General features: G+C 45.1%; 1 protein-coding gene across 1 annotated transcript; it reads right to left on the bottom strand.

Moving 5' to 3' along the window:
* Positions 1-8,372: 8,372 nt before the first annotated feature.
* LOC119317094 (temperature-induced lipocalin-1-like) lies at positions 8,373-9,379 on the bottom strand. Its single transcript, XM_037591492.1, has 2 exons — positions 8,827-9,379; positions 8,373-8,727 (listed from the first exon to the last, which is right to left on the bottom strand). The coding sequence occupies exons 1-2, from the start codon at positions 9,211-9,213 to the stop codon at positions 8,542-8,544; spliced, it is 573 nt and encodes a 190-aa protein (XP_037447389.1). The 5' UTR covers positions 9,214-9,379; the 3' UTR covers positions 8,373-8,541.
* Positions 9,380-13,704: the final 4,325 nt, after the last annotated feature.

Genomic DNA, 13,704 nt, shown 5'->3' on the forward strand with positions numbered 1-13,704 from the left:
GCCGCCCCACTCTGGCCACTGGCGGCCAACTCCACCCGCTCATGCCCTGCCTCCCCCTGCGTCCCCACCCTCCATCGCGCCGCCTAGCCCCGGTGATGCCCCGACGTGGCCTCGCCGGTGCCATCTCCGGCGCCCGGCGCCCCTCTGTGCCCGCTGGCCCTCGCCCGGGTCGGGCACCTCGAGCGCCCCATCGCCCGACCCGCATAGGCCCCTGGGGCCAATGGCAAGTGGGGACCCCCCCCTGAATGTTTTAGAATAAAAAAAGAATTAAAAAATATAATAAATAAATAAATAAATAATAATTAAAATAATTAAAATATTAATTAGTTCATTAAGTAATTAATTAAGTTAATTAATCCTGATTAGATTAACCTAATCACTAATTAAATTAACTAATCTGTAATTAACCTAAACAGAGAATGACAGGTGGGTCCCACTGGACCCACACGTCAGGTTGACCAGGTCAATGGTCAACGTTGACTGCTGACATCACACTGATGTCATGCTGACGTCATCATTTACTATTCTGGATAATGTTGGGATAAATAATTAATTAAATTTCAGAAATTAATAAAATCTTTAGAAAATCATATCTTTTAATCCGTAACTCGGACTAAAATATTTTCAACATGAAAGTTGCTCAGAACGATGAGACGAATCCGGATACGCAGTTCGTTCGTCCGCCAACACCCCTAACCTATCGAACTCGCAACTTTCCCCCTCCGGCTCCTCTGTCCAAAAACACGGAACACCGGGAATACTTTCCCGGATGTTTTCTCCCTTCGCCGGCATCACCTCATACTGCGTTAGGACACACCTAGCACCGCTCCTTGTCATGTCTTGCGTCGTCTTGCTTATGTTTGCACTGTATTTATTGTTTCTTTCCCCTCTTCTCTTCGGTAGACTACGAGACCGACGTTGCTGCTGCCCAGTTCGACTACGGAGTTGACGACCCCTCTCTCTTGCCAGAGCAACCAGGCAAGCCCCCCCTTGATCACCAGATATCGCCTATTCTTCTCTATACTGCTTGCATTAGAGTAGTGTAGCATGTTACTGTTCGGTTATTCCTATTCTGTTGCATAGCCTGTCATTGTTGCTACAGTCATTGATACCCTACCCGCAATCCTAAATACTTAGTATAGGATGCTAGTTTATCATCATTGGCCCTACATCCTTGTCAGTCTGCCTTGCTATACTATTGGGCTGTGATCACTCGGGAGGTGATCACGGGTATATACTATACATACATACATGATACATGTGGTGACTAAAGACGGGTCGGCTTGTGGAGCACCCGCGAGTGGATCTTTGAGGCGGAGCGGTAGGGCAGGTTGAGACCGCCTAGGAGAGAGGTGGGCCTGGCCCTGTTCGGCGTTCGCGGATACTTAACACGCTTAACGAGATCTTGGTATTTGATCTGAGTTGGCTACGAGCCTATACGCACTAACCATCTACGTGGGAGTAGTTATGGGTATCCTGGCGTCGTGGTATCAGCCGAAGCACTTCGTGATGCCAGCGACTGAGCGGCGCGCGCCGGATTGGACTGGAACGCCACTAGGCTAGGTCTGCTTCCGGCCGCGTACGCAACGTGCAGGTGTGCTCAGGGCGATGGGCCCAGACCCCTGCGCGCTTAGGTTTAGACCGGCGTGCTGGCCTCTCTGTTGAGCCTAGGTGGGGCTGCGACGTGTTGATCTTCCGCGGCCGAGCATGACCCAGGAAAGTGTGTCCGGCCAAATGGGATCAAGCGTGTTGGGTAAGTTGGTGCACCCCTGCAGGGAAGTTAATCTATTCGAATAGCATGATCTTCGGTAACAGGACGACTTGGAGTTGTACCTTGACCTTATGACAACTAGAACCGGATACTTAATAAAACACACCCTTCCAAGTTCCACAGACAACCCGGTGATCGCTTTTCCACAGGGCGACGAGGGGAGGATCGCCGGGTAGGATTATGCTATGCGATGCTACTGGAGATGCTACTTGGAGATGCTACTTGGAGGACTTCAATCTACTCTCTTCTACGTGCTGCGAGACGGAGGCTGCCAGAAGCGTAGTCTTCGATAGGACTAGCTATCCCCCTCTTATTCTGGCATTCTGCAGTTCAGTCCACCGATATGGCCTCCTTACACATATACCCATGCATATGTAGTGTAGTTCCTTGCTTGCGAGTACTTTGGATGAGTACTCACGCTTTCTCCCCCCTTTTTCCCCCTTTCCTTTCTTTCTGGTTGTCGCAACCAGATGCTGGAGTCCAGGAGCCAGATGCCACCGTCGACGACGACCCCTACTACCCCGGAGGTGCCTACTACTACGTGCAGCCCGCTGACGACGACCAGGCGTAGTTACGAGGATCCCAGGCAGGAGTCCTGCGCCTCTTTCAATCTGTATCCCAGTTTGTGCTAGCCTTCTTAAGGCAAACTTGTTTAACTTATGTCTGTACTCAGATATTGTTGCTTCCGCTGACTCGTCTATGATCGAGCACTTGTATTCGAGCCCTCGAGGCCCCTGGCTTGTATTATGATGCTTGTATGACTTATTTATGTTTTAGAGTTGTGTTGTGATATCTTCCCGTGAGTCCCTGATCTTGATCGTACACATTTGCGTGCATGATTAGTGTACGATTAAATCGGGGGCGTCACACATGCATACAATATACATATAGGTGAAGAACATGCAATCATATAAGCATAGAAGCATGAGGAAGATAAACTGAAGAAATGAAAAACAGCATGATGAAAGTCTGCAGTTCAAGTTCATCATAATATTGATCACAGATTCTTCAGCAACGGAATAACTTAAAGGTAAGGGTTGAGGAATTTGAAACCAGGTAGGCTTGATGAAGACACAACAATTTGGTAGACCAATTCCAGTTGATGTATCAACTGTAAACGTCTAGTTGAGGCGGCTAAGATGAACTCAGAGGACAGATGGTCCTCACCGTATTCCTCTTGAGCTAAGGTCACTTAGACCTTGCCCAATCACTCGTGGTAAATCTTCAAGGTAGACTTCCAAAATCTTCACAGACTTGTTCACCGACACACCACAATGACACTTGGGTGCTTAGAACATGACGCCTAACCATTTGGAAGAATGACAGTCCTCAAAGGTAACAGGCATTGGATCACACAGATCAAACTCTTCAGTCATGCTCAATCACTTTGGCTCTGGTGGCTTTTTCCTCACCTATGATTCTCTCAAAGTCATCAGAGGATGGGCTGCTCTCAAATGACAAGTGTCAAGTTCTCTCTAAGCAGCCAATGAACAAGTGGTTGTGGCGGGGGGCTATTTATAGCTAGGGGCAACCTTACATGAATTGTCATAAATGCCCTTCTCTGATATGACCATTGTTAGGATAAGGATCCACTTGATAGCTAGCCCGCGGCGCAGCAATGGTCAGAATTTGAACTCTCAAATTCGTCGAGGCACTCAATTTCCTCACGATAGGAAAATCGCACTAGCAAAATCCTAACTCCTCAGCATGACCAAATTCGTCAGCGACCAGATGAACTTCGTCACTATCGCTAGCAAATCCGTCAGCTGTTCCGGAAATTTCCAAAGGCTTCACTCGAAGTGGCTTATGTAGGTATAGGTTTGAGCATCACTATGGAAATGTGAACTATGATTCACCTAGGCCCCCTTTAACAGTACGGTTTTTCCTATGACTCAAAATAAGAAAGAAACTACGAAAACAAAAGTCTTCAAGCTTCAATTCTTCACATCAATTTCTTCAAAGGCCATACCAATTTCATTACCAAATTCTTCACGTGAAGAAATCCATTTTTAGGGGTCATCTTCCCTGTGCTAAACCAAATCTTCAGGGACTATATCTCCTGTGTACACTCGCAAACACATTAGTCCCTCAACCTATTTTTCTTCAGTACTCCAAAACCACTAAAGGGGCACTTGATTTACTTACACTTTTCCTTGCATACAAACTATTGCGACTAGGACAACCGTGTCAGGGCAAAACCACATAGAACAAGGGTTTTAAACGGTATCGGTCGGGTGATTTGGCTAGGCGGGTTGGCAGCGCAGTGATACGTCTCCAATGTATATATAAGTATTTATTGTTTCATGTTATTATTTGTCCATGTTGTATGCTGTATATGCAATTTTATATCATTTTTGGGAACTAACCTATTAACTGAGTGCCCAGTTCCACTTCCTGGTTTTGCCTATTTTATTGTTTCACGGAAAAACTGTATCAAACAACTCCAAACAAGATGAAACTTTATGGTGATTTCTTCTAGACCAGAAGGGACCCTAGAAGCTTCCGGGGGAGGCTAGAAGATTTATGAGAGGGCCACAAGCTCACGCAGCGTGCCCCGGGAGGGTGCACCACCTAAGCTTGTGGGCCCTTGTAACCCCGTTTACCCTAAGTCCACTTCTATAAATTCCAACAAATCCCAAAAACACCAGAGCGAGACCCGAAACAATTATTCTGCCGCAGCAAGCCTCTGTTCTACCATGATCCCATCTAAAGGCCTCCGCTGGTACTCTTCCAGTGGAAGAATCGATCACGGGGTGCTTCTACATCAACCTTGTTGCACCTCTGATGATGTGAGTAGTTTACCCCAGACCTATGGGTCCATAGTGATTAGCTAGATTGCTTTTTCTTTGATCTTCAATACAATATTATTCTCGGAGTTCTATTTGATGTAATCTTCTTTTGCGGTGTGTTTGTTGGGATCCGATGAATTGTGGGTTTATTATTAGATTATTCATTAAAAGTAATTAAGTCTTTTCTGAATTTATTATGTATGATTGTTATAGCTATGTAAAGTTTTCCGATCTATGAGTTTTGTATGGCCAAGTTAATGAGTAGATCATCAGTGGAAGTGGTGCATAGTACTAGGTTCAATCTTGCGGTGTCCTCACCCAATGACAGAAGGGGTAGCGAGGCACGTATTTGTATTGTTGCTACTAAGGAGAAAATGATGGGGTTCAATCATATTGCTTGGTTGTATTCTGTCTACATTATATCATCTTGCTTAAAGTGTTACTCTGTTTGTCATGAACTTAATACCATAGATGCATGTTGAATAGCGGTCGATTGGTGAAGTAATAGTTGTAGGTGTAGGCAGGAGTCGGTTTACTTGTCACGGACATGATGCCTGTGTACGTGATCATGCAACGAATAACTTCATAACTATGCGCTTTTCTATCAATTGCTCAACAGTAATTTGTTTACCCATCGTATGTTATTTCTATGAGAGAGAAGTCTCTAGTGAAAACTATGGGCCCCAGGTCTAGTTTAATCATATTACAAAAACCAAAAATATCTTACTGCAATTTTTTACTTTTATTTTACTTTGCAGTTTATCCATCACCTATTACCAGATTTGATCCTTGCAATTAATGAGTACAAGCGGATTGACAACCCTCTTGCCCGTGTTGGGTGCAAGTATTTTCTCTTGTGTGTGTATGTACTGTCGGCGGTTGGTTGCGTGAATCTTCTATTGGCTCGATAACCTTAGTTCTCTACTAAGGGAAATACTATCCGCTACTATATTGCTTCACCCTTCCTTTTCAGAGAAAATCCCAACGTAACTCACAAGTAGCACGCAGCAAACCTTTGTTATGGGCTCCACAGCGCTTGTTAGGTCGACCACCAATTTTTTCAAGGCCATTGTGGCACAATTGAAAGTACCAATAAGTTGTTTCATGTCTCCTTGTTGCTTGCCTGTGACAAAGGTGCATCATCATTTTCGGTTCTTGCTGACTTCTCCTTTGTTGCGCCACTTGCTAGACATTATTTTTGTAGACGGGCCTACCTACCTGGAGCATCGACCACTAGTGGGGTCGTGTTCTTGTCGTACTCTCCTTCGAAGGCGATGATGGACGTTTCCTTGCTAGAAGACATTGCTCATTCGCACGGGAGAGGCGAAAGGGACCAACGTGGTGGCGCATCAGACATTGTGGTTGTTGGCCCTTCTTCCACATCATACGCGGTGAGGCTAGCACTCTTCTGTCCTCTTTTGCTGGCCTGAAGTTCAAAAGCTGGTGTTGTATCTTGCGAGCTGGATGTCCTTTTTCACGTTCCGTTTTTTATGTAGCATCATTCGCCTATGGGTCACCATCTCTGACCTGTCGGCTCTGTGTGTAGGTAGCGCGAATCATGTGCTTCCATTCGTAATCTTCCCACATGGTTGCGTTCCCACGCAGTGGCGGCATGGAGATGAGCATTTTCAGATCCTGCGGGTAAGGCATGGATTTACGAAGGGTTCAGTTATAAAGGAAGGACCAGGCTTATGAAAAAATGGGCTCCGTCCATATTTACATTGAGTATCGGCATTCCATGGCAATACGACGGGACTTTGGGCTTGATTGGCATGTTCGATTCTTTGCCTCCAACCAGAAAAGCAGCCTCATTGTGTAGTACCGCCTTGATGTAGTCGTGGATGCTCGATCAAGATTCATCGAAAGGTCCAGTATAGTCGTACATCGGATGTGCCCTTGCACGAAGAGGTTAGATTCGCGTGCCAAACCAGGTCACCAAGATACCCAATGTTGTGAGCCCACGAGCGATCTTGTTCTTGCACATGATAAAAAGCGCAATTTCTATTTAAATTGTGTGCAATTTTCTCATTATTTGTTTTATTTTAATTTTATAGGTTAATACCAATTCCACTAATTCATTTTTCATTATTTTCATTTTTTAAGTTTATATTTCATTTTCTTTCTTTTTTAAAGGTAATATTAATGTCACTAAGTTATTCCTTCTTAGAAGAAACTTTTGTTAGAAATTCCACTATTATATGTGTATTTTTGCTTACTATAAAAGGCACAATTTATGTGTAAACTTTGTCATTTATTATTATTATTTTCCTCTTAAAGGCTAATACTAATGTCACCAACTCATTATTCCTTAGAAAACTTGACTATTTTATATTTTCTTCTTTTTTCTGTTTGTTTCGATATAAATGGTAGTACCAAGGCCACTGTCGTTCTTCCTTAGAAAAAATAATTATTTTGATATCTTTTTCAAAGAACATTTCATTTTCTTCCTTTTAAAAGGGTAATAGCAATGTCACTATTCATTCTTAGGAAACTTATGTTTTGAAATAATTACACCAAGCGCAATTTATGTGTAAATTATATGCTAATTTTGCCATTGCTTGCTTTATTTTTTGTTCTTAAAGGAAATATCAATGCACTAATTCATTCTTTCTTAGAAAACTTTATTTTTTTGTTCATTTATTTTCGTTTTTATCGTGTGCCTTACCAGATATCGGTTTAGTTTATGTCCTGCTTCGGACCAAGCCTAAGTATTTGGTGGGCTTCAGTTTTGTGGTTATAAAGGGACGAGTTTATGTTTTATTTTAACACATGTCTTTGTTCATTGATGCTTGAGTATAGAAGCAAGTACCCTATGATATTTATGTAAATTATAATAGGGTGCAAAAGTTACACTATTGTATGCTAATTCTTTGCATATTAAAAAAAGTGCAATTTTAGTGCAAAGTTATCTGCAAGTTTATTTATATTGTTTGCATTTCATTTTTCTCCCAAGGTAATACAAATGCCATCGATTTATTTTTCCTTGGAAACCTTCATTCTTTTGATTTTTTTTAGTTTTTATTGCAATTTGTTTCTTCTTTACTGGTAAAACCAATACCACTAATACATTCTTTCTTATAAAACTTAATTTTTCTGTAAATTTCACTATTATATGAATATTTTTCCATACTATTAAAACTGCAATTTATTTATAAATTCTGTGCAAAATTTATCATTAATTTGTTTTTCTTCTTAAAGTGTAATAACAATGTCAAATTCATTCTTCCTTAGAAAACTTCATATTTTATTTATTTTTTTGTTTCTGTCTTGTGTCTTTGCAGCTATTGGGCCAGTTTATGTTATGTTTGAAAACAAGCCCAAGCATCTGGTGGGCTTTTGTTTTATGGTTACATAGGCTCGACTGCTCCCATATAAAACTCGACTGAGACAAACTTTGGTGCAAGATGATTTTTATTTTGGCGCACATTCGTTTGTCCGTTGGATGATTGAAAATCAGACTTGCCACAAGTACTAGAATTTCATGAGATTGGCCCTTTTTTTTCTTCTTATTTTGGTTATCGGTTAACAGGTTTGCATTGTGCTCGGTTGCTATCTCACCCCAAGGCCCTTTATCGTTTATCGGTTAACATGTTTCTTCTCTCGGTTATCGGTTAACAGGTTTGTATTGTGTTTGCATGAATATCAAAAGTCCAGCGTACACCCTTTGCTCCAGTTGGGTGATGAAGTGAGCAGCTAGTAAGGAGGAACGATCGAGTAGGAAGCATGCAGATATGGGAGCAAACCGACTAACAGAATTTTTTTGGTCAGTCGACTGACCCAAATAACAAAAATCAGTCAGTTTGCACGTAGCGTTGATAAAGCTCGTCATGGAGTCTTTTCCTGAAAACGGTAGTACTGTATCACTGAGTCTGATTTATTTATTGGACACCATAAAGATTAGCTAATACACTAAGATACAGATGAACACACATCATGGCTGTTACAGTGCCGGCCAACTGCATATACATACGGATGAATCCATCATTTACCAAAGAGCGACTTGAACCACCAGGTCCCTTTGCTGTCGGTGGGCGCGGCATCGCTCTCCGGCGGCGGGTCGCTCTGCGGCGTCTTGTGCAGCTTGGCCACGTCGTAGCCTTCCTCCTTGGCCTTCTCCAGCAGCTGGTTGTACACCTCGTCCTCGATGTGCGTCTTCCTGCACAGGATCTACATACATGCACACGCATATGGAAAACAACCAGATTAATCAAGCGCACTTGTAGCGTCGGATATGTTGTTAGTAATATGTACTATGTTTATGCTTACCCATAGGCTTTTCCGGCGGGGCTCGCCGACGAGGGCATACTGGTAGTCGTCATCGACATAGAGGACCCAGTAGTCGCCGACGACGGGGATGATGGGGAGGAACGGCGGGACGTAGAACTTGACCTTGAGCTTGGCCTCCTCGCTGGCCGGGTCGGCCTTGTAGGCGGTGCCCTCGATGTAGTCGCGCTTGCCTTTGCTCCACGTCTCGTTGAGCACGTGCACCGTGGCGCCGTCCTCCATGAGCTCGTAGGTCGCCCGCGTGTCGCGCCCGTCGCGCGGCTGGAAGAAGTTGGGGAAGGACGCGATCTCGTACCACCGCCCCATGTACCGGGCAACGTCCAGCCCCAGCACCACGCCCATCTCGCTCCCGCTCTTCTTGGCCGCCATCGTCGATCACCGTGCGCTAGCTGTTCGGTCTGTGCCTCGCTTCCTGATCGGTGGATTCGTGAGCTAGTCTCGGTTGCTTGGATGAAGCCGTAGTGAGCTTGAGATGGGTGGATATATAGGAGGTGTGAGAGGGCTTCAGAGGCAAGCTAGCAGCTCCTCTGGAAGGGGAAAGGGGGATGAAGAAGGTCGGGGAGGATAAGGTGGTCGAAATTTGAAAGGACGTGGAGGGCTCTGGAACGCTTAGCGCGATGGTTTGTCGGGGCCTATACGTGGAGACATCTCTCCATGTCCTAAGCTCGCCCCAGACAGCGCCATTTTTGGTGCTGCAGGTTGTTTTTTTCGGTATCATTCGTAAAACTAATTAACGTTCATGGACCAGAGGAAATGCCGACATGTTCCCAATTGGACATGTTTTGATCTGTATTGATGTTTGCGTCATGCACGTCAACATACACATCAGGAACATTTGACTTCTAGCGTACAGTTCTTTTCCTTTTCGAACGATTAATCAGTTCTGAACCACACAAAATTACCCCGAGACCAAGGAGCTGTTTTCACAAGGACACTTTTCACACGGTACTCTAGAGCACTCCAGAACGTCCATGGACACGTATATATACCTAGCCTTACATGATTTCTTGCTCCCCAAGGTTGAAACTCTGGCCTCCAAAGTCTACCTAAACACAAATAAGGGCTCCTTTGATTCAAAGGATATCTTTAGGATTTTTGAGGATTGAAATCCTTAGGAATTTTTCCTATGTCGGCCTTTTGATTCATAGGATTGGATCATATAGGAATTTATCCTATGGAATTTTTTGTACTACATTTTATAGGAAATCTAACATCCACTCCAACCTTTTTTTACATTTTCTTTGTTTTTCATGTGGCATCAAACACTCTTTGCTAATCCTATAGGATTCAAGTTGACATGCCACTGCAATCCTATACTTTTCATATTCCTACATTTTTAAAATCCTGTGAATCAAAGAGGCCTTAAAACAAAAATCTACGTGCTGAGACGCTTAGGCTTTCCTTAGTTCATAGGATAAAAATATCACGGGGAATGAGAAACTTGTAGAAAATAAGATGAAATGTATCTCAAATCCTCTGAATAGGAATAAAAAATGAGATGGCATTTGGTTCACGGGGTTGGATTTTTTTCCCATTGAGTCTAGGCTGACGTTTATTCTTCTTTGAATTTTGGAGGATGGGAAACAATCCTACATAGGAATAGGAAGTTAGGAGCCCATTCCTATAAACCAAAGGGCTCCAAAAAAAAATTTCCTGTGAGAATCCTAGCCTATGAAAATCCTGTGAAATTCCTCCAAACCAAAGGAGGCCTTAGTTGCTATCCGGTGGGAAGAGATAGGAGGAGGGGGAGTCGTGAAAAATGTGCGGAAGGGGTTCGGCGCCAAGGAGAGAGGGAGGTCATCAAGGAGTCGATGTCCACCGATACAAGCAAGTCGGCGACCAGACTAATAATATGGCGCCGTGGGCATTGGCATCCTGACTTGATGGTGGCGACATCCACTCTTTCAGATGAGGATAGCAGTAGCTAGCATCAATGAATGCAAGTGGGACATGGAGAGGCAAGGTGGTTGTCCTCGGAAGGGGATGGGGGGGTGAAGAGTGGGGTCAGAGAGGAGACATTGAGTATGGGAATGGGGTGACGATGAAGCAAATGTTGGTTGAACATGCAGCTATGTTACACCCCTAGGCTCTAACTCTGTCTAGTGAGAAAATAAGCACATAGTGTTTGGTTATGTGCATTACTCGATGTCTTACCCAAGGATTTCCCCCTTTTGGTTCCTACCTGTGACTAGCATCAACATCATGTTGTTGCAGAGGTTGGGTTTTTTTTTAGCTGTGGGCTCCTATGGTTCCTATGATTGGAATATCTTAGGAATAGAAAAATCATAGAAAGTGACGTGGCTTGTATCTCAATTCATATAGAGAAAATGATGTCATTTGATGCATAGGATAGAGGTTTTCCCATTGGTCTAGGCTTTTCTTTCTTTAAAATGTGAAGGGCTAAGAGCAACTCCAATGGGGCGACTCATTTCGCCTGCGTCCGTCCGTTTGGGTCGGCGCGGATAGAAAAGGCGGGCCAACGCACCGACCCAAACGGATGCGCGTCCTTTTTCGTCCGCGGGCGATCCATTCCCGGCCCATTTTTGAGCCTGATTTGCGTCGGCGCGGACACGCGACGGACGCGCACGCTCACCTACTCCTGTCCCCGGGCCCGCTGGTCTGTGGCACATTGGCCTCCCCTCTCACTCTCCTCCCGGCCAACAAGCAACCCTCGCCCCGCCTCCTCCGTCACCGACGCCGCCGCCCATTTTTGTCGGCGACTCTTCCAGCTGCCGCCACCTCCACATCCGCCCAGCAACGCCGCCCCTGCCCCCAGTCACCCGCCGCCGCCGTTTTGCCGCCGGGGAGCAAACTGGTTCCCGCCGCCGCTTCGCCCACCGCACAGCCGCCCGCGACCAAGAAGACGCCTCACCGCCCCCGCCAGATCCGATCGGCATGCTCGCGGACGCCGTCACACTCATCGGACGCCGGCAGGGCAGCTAGCTGGTCTATGGGCGCTGCTCTCCCCTCGCCGGCCGTCTCCTTCTTCGACGCCCGCAAGCTGTTCGGCAGTTTGCCAAGGTACGAAAATGGACTCCGCCGACGAGTTCTTTTTCCACAATTTCCTTTGCGACTCCGACGATTTGTTGTCCGACGATGAGGAGGAGATATTGGCTGCCGTGTTGGTCCATCACCACCTCAACAACCAGCGGCCGTTGTTCCGTGGCTCCATTCTAGGCCACCTTCTGGCGTTGAATCGTAATCGAGAGAGCGGGCATTTTCTTCTCTAGAAGGACTACTTTGATACAACAAACCCGTTGTTCAAACATCACAAATTCCGCCGCCGGTTCCATATGAGTAGGCATGTTTTCAACTATATAGAGAGAGAGTGGTCGGCTATGATGACTACTTCGAGTGCAAAGAGGATGCCGTCGGCAAGATTGGTTTCTCCTCTTATCAGAAATGCACTGCCGCCATCCGAATGCTTGCATACGGAGTGCCCGGTGATCTCATTGACGAGTACGTCCGTATGAGCGAGTCTACATGCCTAGAGTCCCTGTATAAGTTCTGCAAGGCTGTGATTGTTGTGTTTGGCCCTGAGTACTTGAGAGAGCCGACAGCTGAAGATACAGCCCGTTTGTTGGCGATGAATGCCAGTAGAGGCTTCCCGGGGATGCTTGGCAGCATAGACTGCATGCACTGGGAGTGGAAGAACTGCCCTTCTGCTTGGCAAGGGCAGTATAAGGGACATGTCAGGGCTTGCACTGTCATACTAGAGGCAGTGGCGTCTCAAGATCTCTGGATCTGGCACTCTTTCTTTGGCATGGTTGGATCACACAATGGTATCAACGTGCTTCAGCGCTCGCCAGTGTTTGCTAGGCTTACCGAAGGGAACAGCCCATTGGTGAACTTTACTGTCAACGGCTACAACGACGACAAAGGGTACTATTTGGGTGATGGTATCTATCCTTAGTGGATGACTATTGTCAAGACAATACCCAACCCTGTCGGAGAGAAAAGGAAAAGATATGCCCAAGAGCAAGAGAGTGCTAGAAAGGATGTCGAGCGTGCCTTTGGTGTTTTGCAATCTCGATGGGGCATCGTTCGGTATCCTGCTAATACTTGAAGCACGCAGAAACTATGGGAGGTGATGACTGCTTGTGTGATCATGCACAATATGATCGTAGAAGACGAGCGCCTGGAACGTCTGTACGATCAAAGCTTTCAGTTTCAGGGTGAGAATGTTGTGCCTGAGTATGGAGTAGCGGCAACATTTGAGCAGTTCACTCAGTTTCATAAAGACATGCGTGATTGGGAAACTCACATGCAACTGCAAAATAATTTGGTTGAGCATATGTGGACTCATGTTGGCAACCAATAGATGTATCTTCTTTTATTCATTTGCAAAACTATGTGAAACATTTTTATTTGTATTTGGCTTGTAAAACTATACTATTTATTTGGGCGGCTAAACTATTTTGCTTGTTATTTCATTTCATAATATGTTTGAATGCAAATCAATGTAAAATTAGGCGGCCAGCCAGCCACGTCTGCACATATAGGTCGACGCTGCCGACCCATATGAAAAACAAGGCGGACGCCGGACGGGCGGCCAATCCAAACGGACAAAAAGTGGACAAAATCGCCGTCCGTTTGGGTCGGCCCGTTGGAGTTGCTCTAATTCCTTCCTTTTTGCATTGTTTGGATTGCTTAGGAATAGAAATTCATTTATACGAATCAAAGGACTTCAAAAGAATTTTTTTCTTCTAAAAATCCTATCCTGTAGAATTCCAACAAACCAAAACCAATGAGGCCTATTTTCCCTTCTTTTTTTTGAAGTGGCATCTAGCCTTGACCAGGAGTATCTTACAAGTGTTCCCTCGGGGTCACTGTTGCCATCCTTGTGCTACTTCGGCAGAG

Source organism: Triticum dicoccoides, chromosome 6A (genome assembly GCF_002162155.2).
Source record: "Triticum dicoccoides isolate Atlit2015 ecotype Zavitan chromosome 6A, WEW_v2.0, whole genome shotgun sequence".
NCBI classification, from domain to species: domain Eukaryota; kingdom Viridiplantae; phylum Streptophyta; class Magnoliopsida; order Poales; family Poaceae; genus Triticum; species Triticum dicoccoides.

Excerpts from the sequence above, each read along its gene's own strand:
- LOC119317094 (XM_037591492.1), bottom strand. The coding sequence starts at position 9,213 with ATGGCGGCCAAGAAGAGCGGGAGCGAGATGGGCGTGGTGCTGGGGCTG. Across the intron at positions 8,728-8,826 it reads CCCGCCGGAAAAGCCTATGG|ATCCTGTGCAGGAAGACGCA; the intron begins GTAAGCATAAAC and ends GCATGTATGTAG.